General features: G+C 44.4%; 1 protein-coding gene across 1 annotated transcript in view; it reads left to right on the top strand.

Annotated features, from left to right (window-relative positions):
- LOC124775698 (gustatory receptor 5a for trehalose-like) overlaps positions 1-17,203 on the top strand; it is a 93,880-nt gene that overhangs the window by 57,375 nt on the left and 19,302 nt on the right. The window contains exons 3-4 of the mRNA XM_047250526.1: positions 513-799; positions 16,689-16,846. Coding sequence (XP_047106482.1) covers positions 513-799; positions 16,689-16,846 — 445 coding nt within the window. The remainder of the gene's footprint in view (positions 1-512; positions 800-16,688; positions 16,847-17,203) is intronic.

A 17,203-nucleotide genomic window follows, 5' to 3' on the forward strand; every position in this document is an offset into this window, starting at 1 on the left:
CCTGCGACCGTAGCGGTCACGCGGTTCCAAACTGAAGCGCCTAGAACCGCACGGCCACACCGGCCGACCGTATTTCTTTCCCTTGCCCTTGAGGAACTAGGTAAAGTTGGTTCCATAACCAAGAATTTCAGTATACACACAATAAAACTAAACACAACAATCGCTGTGCACTCACAAATGCAGTAGCACAACTTACGACGCTTCTTTGTTCTGCACTTCAAACAAACAGCGAGTCACGAAACCAAACGCCACTGCAATCTGATGGTCAAACTTGAAACTACGCGAAACGATGCCAAACGGTACCATTAAAGCATTGGGAAGCTCAAAAAAGCCAGGAATACTTAATGATGCCATTTGGAATCGCAGACGCAGAAAGAGTTAAATGAGCTTACCTGTGTGCACTCCTTGAGAACACCACAGCACTCTACAAATTCCCACGAGTACTGACAGAGGGCTGCTGTGACGGCACGCGTCGACTGGAAGCGCTGACGGCGGCCCGCCTCGGGTTGCAGACGAGCACGCGCTGAGCGTGTCTGTAGCGCTGCGCGCCCTGCCGCCGGCCCACAACCCTCTGGAGGCCTACGTGCGCCGCACGCACCCCTTCCTCTTCTCGGCGACGCTGCTGCCCGCCTACCGGCCGTGGCTCGCGCCGCTCGTGCTGCCCTTCGCCGCCGCCGCCACCTGCGTCTGGAACTTCGGCGACCTCTTCCTCATCCTGGTCGCCTCCGGCCTCGCCGCGCTGCTGCGGGGCGCCAACGCGCGCATCTCGGCCGCTGCTGCCGCGCAGCCCGCACGCAAGGTACTTCCGCATCTACTTCTGCATCTACACTTGCGCTTATTCTCCAATTTCCACTTTAGTGTGTGTGGTGTGCGTACTGTAAGACCTGCGGTACACACACCATCAGATTATTTGACTTGTCGCTCTAGCGAAGTAGGCGAGTGTCAGCAATATGTCTCGTGGTCTTATCGTGGCGTGTTAGGTCAGACGATAGAATTACCACTTGCACGCTTAGAGTAGCAGACTGACAGTGACCAACTTTAAACAGAACTTGATTAATTTTCACACCATTTATTAAAATAATAAAAAATATAGACATTACATAACTTGATTCTGGATGCTGTTTAGAACTGACAATCTGAAGTTCCTTTGATCTTGGTACGTTAATCTTATTCTCACATATCTCTGATACTTCACAAAGTGTCTACTCATTTATCTTCATGGCTATGTACAGGAATATGGTAATCTTATTAGGCACAGACTAATCCAGACTAATGCAGATAAATGCAGACTAATGCAGACTGGCTAATCGGAGGTTTGTACACTCGTTATAATACCTCAAGCGTTCAGGTATCACTGCGTGAGTGTGATCCACCAGGAGAAAAGGTTCTACGTTAGTAGCAATCTCATTGGCTGCGTTACATATTAATACGCGGATCGGCGGAAGCAGAATTTGGTCCGTCTCTAAGGCAGCGCCATCTCGTAGTGCGGAGGCGGACAAGCGCTGCGCCTGCGCTGTTGTGATTAGTGGGGCGCGCTCTATTGGGAAAGTTGTGTACGTGCTGACTACGTGGAACTATGTACACAACAGTGTGCGTGCAGGAAAATACGAGGACGTCGGTCAATAGCACATAAGCTTGATGACTGATATGTTGTAACCTCCGCCACACTTTAATTAATATGAGTGACCTGTGTCGGTCAATAGCATAGATGAATTTAACAGTTATGCAGAAAAGTAAAGAAGAACTTAACTGCTCTAAATATTACCCCTTTTAATGATAACGATAATGTTACACGTGTATCGTATTACTTACAATGTTATCTACAGAAAATATTTTCCATCTACCGGACATCGTAGAATATATTATAGTATATTTGACTTACGTCGGTCAATAGCACGTAAGCGTGATGACGGAGACGTTGTACCCTCCGCAACACTTTAATTAATACGCTTGACCTATGTCGGTCAATAGCAGTTAAGTGTGATGACACGGGCGTTGTACGCCCAGTTACACCCTTATTAAATTATACATCTACATCTACATGATTACTCTGCAATTCACATTTAAGTGCTTAGCAGAGGGTTCATCGAACCACAATCATAGTATCTCTCTACAATTCCACTCCCGAACAGCGCGCGGGGAAAACGAACACCTAAACCTATCTGTTAGAGCTCTGATTTCTCTTATTTTATTTCGATGATCATTCCTACCTATGTTTGTTGGGCTCAACAAAATATTTTCGCATTCGGAAGAGAAAGTTGGTGACTGAAATTTCGTAAATAGATCTCGCCGCGACCGAAAACGTCTTTGCTTTAATGACTTCCATCCCAACTCGCGTATCATATCTGCCACACTCTCTCCCCTATTACGTGGTAATACAAAACGAGCTGCCCTTTTTTGCACCCTTTCGATGTCCTCCGTCAATCCCACCTGGTAAGGATCCCACACCGTGCAGCAATATTCTAACAGATGACGAACGAGTGTAGTTTAAGCTGTCTCTTTAGTGGACTTGTTACATCTTCTAAGTGTACTGCCAATGAAACGCAACCTTTGGCTCGCCTTCCCCACAATAACATCTATGTGGTCTTTCCAACTGAAGTTGTTCGTAATTTTAACATCCAGGTACTTAGTTGAATTGACAGCCTTGAGAATTGTACTATTTATCGAGTAATCGAATTCCAACGGATTTCTTTTGGAACTCATGTGGATCACTTCCCACTTTTCGTTATTAAGGTCTTAAATAAGTGAGACAAGTAATTTTGTCGCTATTAGTCATGTTCGGTGGGGATACTTTACACGATGACCATATGTGCACAAAGTCGTAAAGGTAATCCTTAAACTTTATATACCCAAGCAAATAAATTTCCTACCATTTAATACAATTTGCGTATAGTTAATACTCATAGGGACTTCATCTACATAATGCCTAGTTTGCTTACAATTACGCTTGTCAGCCCCCAACCCGTGATATACAGCCAGCCAGTGATATACAGCCTTGCCTCTCCCTATACGCACGCGCACGAGTTGCTATGTGCCCAGTGCAATTCTGCGTGCAACGGTCAGTGCCAACGTAGTTGCCGCTGCCAACCAACCGCGTGGTGAAGTGATGCCGGGGCTGGACTTCAGTTAAGTAGATTTAATGACATATGGTACCACGGTACTATAGGTTTTAATTTTTAGTGTCGACTGTGCCTTACTCTGGCATGTTATAGTAATACTATGCTTCTGAAGAAGGCTAGATTATTCTAGCCCAAACCTGGGTAAAGACCAGAAAATTCTCGCAACTGAGGCGGGTCTTTCAGTGTATTATTTAAATAAAACACTGGCGACGAACACATTTCTCCCAACGTGTGACCAGTTTGTTCATACAGGGTGACAATTATTGAACTATATTAAATAAAATCATCATAACTTTTGAACGGTTTGCATAAGGGCGTTCAAACTGCATGGCTGGCCGCTAGGCATGATGGAATTTAATATCCACACGTATGGTTTGGTTTAACGACGAAGCCCACTTTCATTTTGATGGGTTCGTAATAAACAAAATTGGCACATCTGGTGGGGGACTAAGAATCCACATTTCGCGATCGAGAAGTCTCTTCACCCTCGACGTGTCACTGTGTGGTGTGCAGTGACCACTCACGGAATAATCTGTGCGATATTCCTTGATGGAACAGTGACTACCGAATGGTACGTGAACGTTTTGGTAGATGATTTCATCTCCATTATCCAAAGTGACCCTGATTTCGACAAGAAGTGGTTCATGGGTGACGAAGCTCGGCCCCATCGAAGCAGGGGAGTGTTTGATGTCCTGGAGGAGTACTATGGTGACCGCATTCTGGCTCTGGGGTACGCAGATGCCACTGACATGGGTCTCGATTTTCCGTCATATTCTCCGGATCCTGAACACAAGCGACTCCTCTTGTGGGGCTATATTAAAGAGAAGGTGTACAGCAATAACCCCGAAACTATTGCTGAGCTGAAAGCAACCATTCAGGGGATATGGACAGTATCGACGTTCCTATGCTTCAGCAGGTCATGCAGAATTTCGCTATACGTCTGCGCCACATCATCTTCAATGAGGGAAGACATATTGAACACGTCATAAGCTAAATCCGAATATCTATAGCGACGTTTACACACTGAACAAAGTGTGTGCACGCCATAGTTTGCAATTAATTTACACTTCTTTCATATAGTTCAATAATTGTCACCCTATATCATCACTGTAGAATGTTGGACATTGCCGACGGAGCCACAACTTACCGCTGCTTCACTATCAAAGTGACGTCTCGAAGGTGTTCTCTAAGTTTTGGAAACAGGTGAAAATCGGATGGGGCCAAGTAGGGAGTGTATGGAGGATGATCGACGACAGGCATCGGACTGTTGCAGATTCACAGCGTTCGTATGTGGCCTGGCATTGTCATGCTCAAGATCAGATCCATGCGTGGAAGGACTCTTCTAATTTGAAACTCGATGACGGCACGCTGTTTTCCAAGCACCGACATAGTTACATTAGACACTGCTAAATGTGTAGACAAGAGGAATAAAGAAGTAGAATGTTAATCAGGCCTGTTTTATTTAAAAAGCTTTAAGAGTATTCACATAAAAATTTGGAGGTATAACTTTTCAACAAACCCACGTATTTTTGGTATCACTGTCACTTTCCACGTTCCCAGTCCCATTCCCACATGGCACGCAGGAAGAACGACGGTCGATAAGCCTCCATATGATCTTGGATGTCTCTGAAATTAACATCATGGTCATTTCCTGAGATCTGGGCGAAGAGGAAGGATGTTTTTAAGTGCTATTTCAAATGAAATTTAGCACTTGAAGCTAAAAATTAATTGAGACGGTTCGTTGATCAAAGGGTACGCAAATTTGCATATTAATTTTATGTCTGATGAAAGGCAGCGCAGTGATAATGACAAACTGCTTGACAAAAAGATCTGGTTTACTGTCGTTGGCCTTTAGTGTCATTACGAGACCTATCAGAGTACATAAGGGGCGCTATCAACATCAGATGTTGAATAATAAATGTGAGGGACACAGAGATACCGCGAACGCGTGTGAGACAGCGTTATCAGCATTTGACACAGTGGAAAAGGGTCGGCTGGTCAAAAAGTGCAAGTGAGACATTCGTACGTGACAGTAACAGTTGTTAGACTGCATTACAGCCTGAGAGTAGGCATACTCGTTGTCCAGGTTCCAGTCGATCACGTATGACCGCCAGAATGGAGAATCTCCATACTGTCTGACAAGCACAATGTAACTCCTTTACATCTCTGCCTGCTATTCGAGGACAAGTAATGCATTACATGCAACATTCGGAGTCATCCTGTATCATTGGTCAGAGACTAGCTGCAGTCAGACCAGGGAATTACCATCCCATGCGGAGGCTGCCGTTAACACCACAACACAAATGGCTCCCTTTGGACTGGTGCCGTGATCAGGAAGCATGGAATGCTGACGATTGGAATCGCATTGTATTCAACGATGAATCGGACGGACGACTATCGAAGGCGAGTATGAAGACGCTGTGGACAAAAGTTCCATTATTCCAAAGTTTTGGAGAGGCACAGCGGTGTTACACCTGGCGTCTTGGTGTGGTGTGACTTCAGGTCACGTCTGGTTGCGATTGAAGGGACTCTGACGCCACAACGGTACGTCAGGAACACTGTGCGTCCTCGTTTGTTACCTCTCATGCGACAGTACCTTGGCGAAATTTTTCAACAGGACAGTGTGCCAACACTTGGCACACATCTCTATGCGTTGTTTGCGCACTCCTCTTACCACCGAGATCACACATCTGTCAACGATAGAACATTTGTGGGATCGACTTGTACGTCAACTCTGTCCCAGTGCCAGTATCCAGGGTGTCAAGGACCAGTCAGAACAGCTGTGAGCCACCTTGCCTCACGGGAGATTAAAACGGCTTTGTGATATCCTTCCCAACCGAATCGGTGCAACCACTTAGGCGACAGTTAGGTGAAAATTCATGCCAATAAATAAGCTGATACTAACGAATTCTTTGCAAATTTGACTCGATAAGTGAAATAAAATTAAAAACTCTCTCAACCCGTGTAGTTTCATTATGTTTCCTTTTCCCTTCTGGGCCGTCCACTTTTTTGCCAAGCAGCGCACATATAAAACGAGATGAGAAGTAGCGCTTCGATGTACAGATCACAGTGCACCACATTTAATTGACTGTGTTTCGATTTATATTATATTGTATTTTAGCTGACAACGAGGCGAATTTGGTACGACTTTTAAGATTCTGTGCAATGTGGTTCTTGCTCCCTTAATCCCTTAATATACTCAGCTCTCTTAGAATGAAATGATAATTAAATCAAGACCCTAAGCTGTCGACAGGCGTTGATATGCATCAAGTGGGACAGTTAAAAATGTGTGATCCGACCGGGACTCGAACCCGGGATCTCCTGCTTACACGGCAGACGCTTTAGCCATTTTTTTTTAAATCTCATTTTGTTCGTTTTCGTTCGTTATATCTGCTCGGGGTGGACGTCGAAAGACACCCATTTCAGTTCGTTGTGATCCATTAACTCAGTTTTTTTATTAGAGAGGGCAGGTAGCCCTCTGACCAAACACGGTGAGTTACCGGCGGTTGATTTAGTTAAGAGCCATCTGAGCCACTGAGGGCACAGAGGGCACATAGTGCGACTGCAGGGATTTATCCCTTGCACGCTCCCCATCGTGAGACCCAAATTCCCAACTTAATGTCCACACACTACATTCGCCTGTCGACAGCTCAGGGTCTTGATTTAATTATCATTTCATTCTAAGATAGCTGCATGGTTACCTGTCCGAAAGAACAGATACAATCTTCATATAGTTAAGGCTAACTGGCCATTGACCTTCTTCTTCTGTGCTGGGTGCACACGCATTGCCCGAACACTTACGGGACTCGGTAAGATTGTCTGCCGCGAGTAATGAGTGTAATGGGCAGGGGCACTAAGAATGTAGTGTGTGGACAATAAGTCGGGAATGTGGGTCTCACGGGGAGCGTGTAAGGGATAAATCCCTGCAGTCGCACTATCGTCTGTGTCCTCCGTTGCTCACATGGCTACAGCGTCTGCCATGTAAGTACGAGATCGCAGATTCGAGTCCCGATTGGGGCACAAATTTTCAACTATCTACGTTCATGTATATCAACGCCTGTCGACAGCTTAGGGTCTTGATTTAATTATCATTTCATTGCTCATTTAAGGTGGGGAGGAGTTTCAGGCTTGATATTATCAGAGCGGCTGGCTCATACATATTTATTGTAAGTGACCAGGCGGCTCCGTACCCTTGTCTCGATCTTCTTGCTTCCTCCTTGTATTATCAGTACGTAAGACATATGTTGTTTTGGTACTATGTTCATTTATTCTATGATCGTTTAATTTAACTTGGTATCATACTATGTTTTTGTCTGTTTTCAATTCTGTGGCGGAATACCGATTCCCAGAGGAAGTGACAGTGTAAAGTGCGTTTTATTTTTAATTTTTAAGTTCCCCTTCTGATCAGTAAATCCCAACTACGTTCCGGTTCACTACAGTGCGTGAGTATGTAAGTTTATCTGAGCTTTGGACGGATTTCTGCTCTGCATTGGTGAGGGAGCGCAAGGAGGTCCCGATATCTTTCTTGCTGCAATAGCTGCATGAACACAGCAAAAAACTGTAGGAGTACACAACAGCCCATTATACCGGGTGATCAAAAAGTCAGTATAAATTTGAAAGCTGAATAAATCACGGAATAATGTAGATAAGGAGGTACAAATTGACACACATGCTTGGAATGACATGGGGTTTTATTAGAACCAAAAAAATACAGAAGTTCAAAAAATGTCCGACAGATGGCGCTTCATCTGATCAGAATGGCAATAATTAGCATAACAAAGTAAGACAAAGCAAAGATGATGTTCTTTACAGGAAATGCTCAATATGTCCACCATCATTCCTCAACAATAGCTGTACTCGAGGAATAATGTTGTGAACAGCACTGCAAAGCATGTCCGGAGTTATGGTGAGGCACTGGCGTCGGATGTTGTCTTTCAGCATCCCTAGAGAAGTCGGTCGATTACGATACACTTGCGACTTCCGGTAACCCCAAAGCCAATAATCTCACGGACTGAGGTCTGGGGACCTAGGAGGCCAAGCATGGTTAAAGTGGTGGCTGAGCACACTATCATCACCAAACGACGCGCGTAAGAGATCTTTCACGCGTCTAGCAATATGGGATGGACCGCCATCCTGCATAAACATCGTACGTTCCAGCAGGTGTTTTATCAGCCAGGCGATTCTGTAACATATTGGCATACCTCTCACCCGTCACGGTAGCAGTTTTGCTGTCCATCGCCATCCGTCGGACATTTTATGAATTTTTTGTTTTGGTTCTAATAAAACCCCATGTCATCCCAAGCATGTGTGTCAAATTTTACCTCTCTATCTACATTATTCCGTGGTTTATTAAGTTTTCAAATTTAAACTACCTTTTTGATCACCCAGTACACTGCTGGCCATTAAAATTGCTAGACCACGAAGATGATGTGCTACAGACGCGAAATTTAACTGACAGGAAGAATATGCTGTGATACACAAATGATTAGTTTTTCAGAGCATTCACACAAGGCTGGCGCCAGTGGCGACACCTACAACGTGCTGACATGAGGAAAGTTTCCAACCGATTTCTCATACGCAAACAGCAGTTGACCGGCGTTGCCTGGTGAAACGTTGTTGTGTGTCTCGTGTAAGGAGAAGAAATGCGTACCATCACGTTTCCAACTTTGATAAAGGTCAGATTGTAGCCTATCGCGATTGCGGTTTATCATATCGCGACATTGCTGCTCGCGTTGGTCTAGATCCAATGACTGTTAGCAGAATATGGAATCGGTGGGTTCAGGAGGGTAACACGGAACGCCGTGCTAGATCCCAACGGCCTCGTATCGCTAGCAGTCGGGATGACAGGCATCTTATCCGCATGACTATAACGGATCCCTGAGTCAACAGATGGGGACGTTAGCAAGACAACAACCATTTGCACGAACAGTTCGACGACGTTTGCAGCAGCATGGACTATCAGCTCGGAGACCATGGCTGCGGTTACCCTTGACGCTGCATCACAGACAGGAGAGCCTGCGATGGTTTACTCAACGACGAACCTGGGTGCACGAATGGCAAAACGTCATTCTTTCGGATGAATCCAGGTTCTGTTTATAGCAACATGATGCTCGCATCCGTGTTTGGCGACATCGCGGTGAACGCACATTGGAAGCGTGTATTCGTCATCGCCATACTGGCGTATCACCCGGCGTGATGGTATTGGGGTGCCATTGGTTACACGTCTCGGTCATCTCTTGTTCGCATTGACGGCACTTTGAACAGTGGACGTTACATTTCAGATGTGTTACGACCCGTGGCTCTACCCTTCATTCGATCCCTGCGAAACCCTACATTTCAGCAGGACAATGCACGACCGCATGTTGCAGGTCCTGTAGGGGCCTTTCTGGATACAGAAAATGTTCGACTGCTGCCCTGGCCAGCACATTCTCCAGATCTCTCACCAATTGAAAAGTCTGGTCAATGGTGGCCGAGCAACTGGCTCGTCACAATACGCCAGTCGCTACTCTTGATGAACTATGGTATCGTGTTGAAGCTGCATGGGCAGCTGTTCCTGTAAACGCCATCCAAGCTCTGTTTGACTCAATGCCCAGGCGTGTCAAGGTCGTTATTACGGCCAGAGGTGATTGTTCTGGGTACTGATTTCTCAGGATCTATGTACTCCTATTGCGTGAAAATGTAATGACTTGTCAGTTCTAGTATAATATATTTGTCCAATGAATACCCGTTTATCATCTGCATTTCATCTTGGTGGAGCAGTTTTAATGACCAGTAGTGTATGTGGCTTACGTAATTCATGCGGCCTATGCCGATAAAGGAACGGATATTCCCGCCAATTTTGAGTTGAGAAGTTTCATTGGCTCTTCCAGTTCTTCGGGAGAAGCTTCTAGAAACTTCTGGTAGCTTTCTCTTGGCAGAAGATGTATTCCTACGCGCTCTTCTCGCATTCTGATTGATCTGTACTGTCGTATAGAAAAGTGTGACAGACTATTTATCGGGAGGGGGCCGACTGCGAAAAAACGCGGACGGGGTGCCGTCTGGAACGTTGGAGTGAAGGCAGGTAACTCTTTTGGGTCACAAGCAGGGTAGTCGTGTTAGCTTTTGGGGACGCTGAAAATGCAGTGAGATATTTGAGTAATTATGAATATCATTAAAACTGCATTGCGAAATCGTAGAGATTATGAAGAATAAGTTTCTTTACTGTGTATGATGTGATAAACGCTGAGAGTAATTGGGAGCCAGTTTAATGCTGAAGTTCTCAGATAAGTTTGGGGCGCTGCACAGGGTAGACTCATGGTGGATGCAGTAGTTGTGTAATGGAAGACCACATAGGTTGCTGCCCTAATGGGTTGTTCCAGCGATCACACTGAAATAGTAAGAAATAAGTAATTGTAAGCGTGGATGTCGGTGAGTTGTCAGCTCCAGAGTAACTGATAGCTTATCAGTATTTTCATCTTTCCCGTTTCGAAAATAGTTAAATTACGAGATGACTTAGAACCACTGCTTCAGCTCGTGTGAGTGTCTGGTTTGTTGTTTCAAAAGTATTTTGTTCCCAAATGGTTCTTCCTGTTATAAACTACCGAATCTTTAATTACCGGAGCTTCAGCTTACTCCCCTTAGGTTGTTTCGTACATACTCTTTAACTTTCTTTGCTAAAGTATCTGTGTTGCTTTTCGTTCCCCCAAATCTCGTGTCTGTGTGATTAACATTCCCTTCAGTGTAGTTTTCGTGTCCTCCGTGCACGAAGTACACCCCAGGCTGATCTTTCTACTACTTCGTTTCACTCAGTTGCGAGTGCGTACCGGACGATTAGATGAACTAAGTACCCATTCTATTATTGCCAAGTTCCAAGTAAATTGGTCGAGAGAATGTTAATAAATGTAATAGTTTGGAATGCTTCTTTAAAATTACAGGCTTTCCCGTCCCACGTAGAAGTAGTATTAGAAAGAAAGCAACTAGTAGTCGTCATCCTAAGGCAATACCTAACTAGCGTTATCTTGCGCAGGGTTAGATTAAGATCTCTCTGTTGACTTCAAACATTAAATAATTCATTTTCTGTGGATCGAACTCGGTGCTGTCATTGCACTTATGGTTGACGAACGATTTACAATTATAATAAAATAGGCTGGGATGTCTGACGCGGCAAGACATCGATATGTAGGTCAGGAACTATCATCGGTTAACTATTCTCAAATTTGCTCAATTATAACATCCAGAACACTCTAACTATTTGTACTAACGTTAATCGTAATAAAATAAAAATTATCTTTCAAGTATTTTAATAGAAAATTTTAGGACAGTTGACCAAATATGTGGTATCTTAGGCAATGTCTCACACACACACACACACACACACACACACACACACACACACACACACACACACACACAAAGACACACGAGATGTAGGTATGAAGAATTTTTCCCTGATTATATCGAAAAGTTAGTAATTATAGCATAGAAGGCTATTTTCCTAGCCTTTTTAGGAACTTTAAACGCTTTATCCCACATGAAATTGGTCTTTAGTAGATGGCTCCAGAGTGGTCCCTCCGTAAGTGCTGCGAAAGACACAGCTAAGTTGGCCACAAAAAATAGTGCTGCTTTCGCTTGTCGGTTCTTTTCTTTCAGAGTCGGGGCTTTATAGAGCAAAAAAATGGTTCAAATGGCTCTGAGCACTATGGGACTTAACAGCTGTGGTCATCAGTCCCCTAGAACTTAGAACTACTTAAACCTAACTAACCTAAGGACATCACACACATCCATGCCCGAGGCAGGATTCGAACCTGCGACCGTAGCAGTCGCGCGGTTCCGGACTGCGCGCCTAGAACCGCGAGACCACCGCGGCCGGCGCTTTATACAGCACCCAAGGGTAGTAGCGGCCCTCACTTTTTGGACCACCATGTAGAAGTCAAAACGGTTTTGCGATAAGTACAGTCGGCCGCCGGGGCACATGGATCGGTGGTTTCAGCGCCCACGTAGTAGCAGTGTTCCTCGGTGCTGAAGTCTCGAAAGTTTACGAAAGGCGGCAAGATTCTGATGAGCAAACCGTTTAAGATAACTTGATTGTGAACGCCTGAAAAAATTCTAACAACTTTCATGCAGTTTACACATATCTACCTAAAAAACGTGATCTCTTAGTAGGCTGAAAATGGTGTGACAACAGGAGCGATCCTTGCAGAACATTTTGATGTATAGTTAACCACATTAGTTCACACGTTGACTTCTTACAATTTTTTTTGTAAAGATCAGTACATTACATTTTTATATGCCGATCCATACTTCGAATCTGTGCACTGAATTACTATTTTACTTAGATACCTGAAACTAAGTATACATTAACAGCCTTTCTGTCTAAAATGTAGATCGTATCATTCGAGAGAATGGGCGATTCCCGATTAAAGAATGACTTGCATTAACAATGTCAGGAGGTGTCGCTCAGTTGTGCCTTGAGTACCACAAAACCTCACGCATGTTCACGGATGACCAGAAAGCTGCGAGAATCCGCGCTGCATTAGCGTTCTTGGAGCGTTTCGAAAGAGATGGCAACACGTTCATTTATCTGAGTGTCACAGCAGATGAAACATAGTTTTCTCATAACAGCCCGACAATGAAGGGACGGTCTACGGAGTGGCATCATCCTCAGTCGCCGCAGAAGCCATGCAAGTTCGAAATGGATCAGCTCGAAAACTGGTGGCTTCTGTATTCTCTGAAGTGGTCCTATTCGTCGATTTCATGCCCCAAAACACAACAATCAATAATGAAGCAAAGCGTTCTGGGCTGTCCTTGAACGTCTTCCTTGGGCTGTCCAGAACCGTCGAATAGTCAAGTTCTGGCATGGAACTGTTCTGTTGCACAACAACGCGCGTCCGCATACTGTCCGCAGACCAATCCTTGCTGCATGAGAAATTACGGTGGGACATCTTCGAGCATTCTCCCTGCAGTCCGGACCTGGCACCGCTGGACTTATCTCTGTTTACAAAACTGAAAGGGCACCTTGCTGATAAACACTTCGCAAATAATAATTAAATGAAACCCTTAGCTGCCGACAGGTGTTGTTGATGTACCTCGATGTTCTTCGCAAATATTGAAGACCTGACGGATACTGTTGTGACCTGACTGAATAGCCAGAGGGTATACACAAACTGGGGCCAAGGTACGATAAGTGTCTTAATGTCAAAGGCATCTATATACCAGATGGCCCTCTCACGCCATCCTCCGTTGACGTTAGTCAATCCTGGGTGCCAAAGAGCCGAAAGGTTTGCCTAAGCAGAGCACTAAAGGGGACTCCACACCAACAGAGAGGAAATCCTGTTAAACGTTAACACTAGCACTTGACAACAAACACTTGACAGCTACAACCGGTCCTACAGCTGTGTCTGTGTAGAAGAATGGTTGTCTCTGACTGAAATAATACGCAGAAGGGCAAAACAATATTAATTATCTGTTTCAAGGCTCATCAACATACGACAGCTAATTTGTTACAGCACATATTGCACCAATTCGTGCTTCACAATGGGCAGTATTACACAAATGCTATCATATCCGTTATTGTAATAAAGAACAATGAATATAATGAAGATCATAATTATGTTAATTTAAACCTATGTTATAGACTAACAGATCTTTATCATTGCATTGTTCATAACACAAATGTTGAAATGCATGTCTACCTTGTTGGATGCATTGATGTAAGCACTTCACGGTATCAGCAGGGACACCTCTTAACATTCTGCAGATGCTGAAGTTGTAGCATGATGTATTCGTTCTTTTAACACATCTGTATTATCCACTTCCGGTTCGTAAACCCTGACTTTGATACAACCCCATAAGAAAAAGTCCAAGGACGTTAAATCAGGCGATCTCACTGGCCATCGAATGCAACCACCACGACCTCCAACGTTCTGGCTACCCATGTTGAGATATTCCCTATCCCCTCTACAACAATAGGTTGGTGCAGGATAGTGCTGAAGCCAGCCTCTCTCAGCGAACTGAACTCAGATGTCGTCTAGGAGATGACCAAGAGTCAGCTCATTCTGTAGGAATTGCAAATACAGCCGACCAGTTCATCTGGGAAACAAATACTCTTGCCCAATGATGTGGTCTCCTAGAATGGCTCACCACAGTTAACACCCTAGTGTACTTGCATGTGATGTGGTCGTAACCAGTGAGGATTTGCAGGAGCCCAGTACAGTGGGTTGCGTCTATCGGCAGCGGCGTCATTGACGAAATAGCATTAATCTCCCCATAACATCTGCCTGATTAAATCCGGATTTAAGACTACTTTATTTACGAGACACTTGCAGAACGGTATCCTATTTTGGAAATCGTTTCCATATAGATGTTGGCGTAGGTGCTGCTCCAGAATCCTTTGTATGGAAGACTTCGATATTCTCAGGTCCGCTGCCACTCTTCTTTGTCCTAATTACGATGAGAAGTAGGTATTACTGGGCGAAATCTAATGACATCCATAATATTAATAATAATGACCATAACAGTATTACTATTAGTCTTACTTATACTGCAAACTAAATTCAATAGTACGATAATACTTTCGTTTATATTACATTGTACGTACATGTTACTTTCATTTAAGGTATGCTTATTGTGCGCGGGATGTGAGCCAATATATTCAATAATATTCTGTGCACCATTAGGTGCGTCGCGGATTGGTTATTCCACGACACGTTGTACCTAGGAAGCTCCCTCGGTTTTTAAGCGCTTCTCTGTACGTCTAAAATCATGCACAGAATGTAGACATCGAGTTGGAAAACGCTGTGACTACAGCCTTTTAGTCTCAGCTGTATTGTGGTGCATCTTGCCATAGATCAGTGTCATATCGGTGTAGTCTTCACTTGTGTACGTTGTAGCTGTTTGCTGCTTGCTGTAAGCTCTGACCTGAACTACAAGCATACGACCACCCGACCTTACCAGAGCGGAACCGGGAGGAAAACGCACGCAGATGGCGGTACGGCTCGGTGGAGGTTCGCTTGTAAGCGCACTTCCCCTTTGGACAGCAGTGACGAGGCGACCGTTCTTGTGCTAAAGTATCCGGGAAGCATAAAACTAGAGGACGGCTTGCGTAGGCCAGCAGGTAGAAAGGTAGTCAAAATTTGTTTCAAAATATGTATATTCAGTTTCTGTATTATTACTGAAGAATATCTTGGTATGATGAAACGTTCTTTACTTTCTGGATGGACCTCATATAATCGTGCAGACACCTAATAAAGTCGCCTTTTCCATGCTGAGCTATTTTAGATGATTTTTTTCAATTACATCAATATTTCTCAGCGTTCTTGCGGAAACAGATTATGACCTTATCTTCGTAGAAGTAACTAGGATTAATGGTGAGGGAGAGAGTATACCTAGAGGATAGTGTACCTAGGAACACACAGTATTTCTTGGTCGATACTTCAGCTGGCGCCTGAATCTAGAATCACATGAAGCAATGCGCACTAGAGACCGCCGTAAACAACTTCCGCCATTTCTACAGCTTTTATTGTTACGAGACATGAGGTTGGCTTATGTACACCATTTGCAAATATTTCGCGTTCTACACATGTAAAAGTGTTGTATAATCTACATCTACATCATACTCTGCAAGCCACCTAATAGTGTGTAGCGGAGGGTACTTTCGGTACCACTATCTGATCCCTCCAACCCTGTTCCACTCGCGAATAGTGCGTGGGAAGAATGATTATCGGTAAGCCTCTTTACTGGCTCTAATTTCTCGAATTTTCTCCTCGTGGTTAATATGCGAGATGTGTGTGAGGGGAAGTAATATGTTGTCTAACTCCTCCTGAAAAGTGATGTCCCGAAATTTCAATAGTAAATCTCTCCATGATGCACAACGTCTCTCTTGTAACGTGTGCCAGTGGAGCTTGCTTAGCATCTCCGTAACGCTCTCTCGCCAGCTAAACGATCCCGTGACGAAACTCGCCGCTCTTCGTTGGATCTTCTCTATATCCTCTATCAGTCCTACCTGACAGGTGTCCCAAATAGATGAACAATACTCAAGAATCGGGCGAACAAACGCCAAATAAGCCACTTCGTTCGTGGATGAGTTACATTTCCTTAAGATTCTTCCGATGAATTTGAGTATGGTATGTGCTTTTCCCACTATCTGTTTTGTGCGGTCATTCCACTTAAGGTCACTCTGTGTAAAATGAAAAACAACATTCGTGATCAGTATTCTGTTGACGACAGTGCCATTCGAGAAAGAGTGCAAGCTGGCATAGGGCAAGAATGGAGAAAAAAATCGGCCATATCCTTTTCAAAGAAACAAGTACAGCATTCACCTTGGTCGCATCAGAACAAGTAAAGAAAATATAGAATCCTGCTGGTGATTTTAACCCTTCTTCTCCACAACGCGAGACCAGTGTTCTAGCCACTGCACCACCATACTAAAAATAAATTTGTGTTACTTGACAGTGCACTAGAAGGGTTCAAATGCATTATTACATTCACTGTAGCTCTATGTCTAAGACACAGATCTCAAATTCGACGACGTTCAGATGCTCTTCGCCTGTTAGAAGCAGTCGCAATATGCCACAGTTTATGTCGTTGTCATAGGGTCCACTGGACAATGCTGCATGGTGGCGCCTTCGCGAACTCTTCGCCGATGTCGCTGCCTTCATCAAGGATGTCGACGACGCGATTTCGCCGCTTATGCTGCTGTCTTTCGCCAACAATCTGTATTTCATCTGTCTACAACTACTGAAAGGCATTTCGTGAGTACTTTACCAACAAATACCTTCGTTCCTCGGATTAAGCAGTTGCTTCGAAAACGATACATTGATCAACTAGTACATTGTGACCACCAACCTGAGCTGGCCGCTGTGGTCGAGCGGTCTAGGCACTTCCGTCCTGAACCGCGTTGCCGCTACGGTCGCATGTTCGAATCCTGCCTCGGTCATGGATGTGTGTGATGTCCTTAGGTTAGTTAGGCTTAAGTAGTTCTAAGTCTAGGGGACTGATGACCTCAGATGTTAAGTCCCATAGTGCTTTGAGCCATTTTGAGCCACCAACCTGACTTCATAGTGGTCGACATTTGACTCCAAAAACTAGTTCTTCGTGGCCTGAATTCT

This window comes from Schistocerca piceifrons, chromosome 2 (genome assembly GCF_021461385.2).
Source record: "Schistocerca piceifrons isolate TAMUIC-IGC-003096 chromosome 2, iqSchPice1.1, whole genome shotgun sequence".
Lineage (NCBI taxonomy): Eukaryota > Metazoa > Arthropoda > Insecta > Orthoptera > Acrididae > Schistocerca > Schistocerca piceifrons.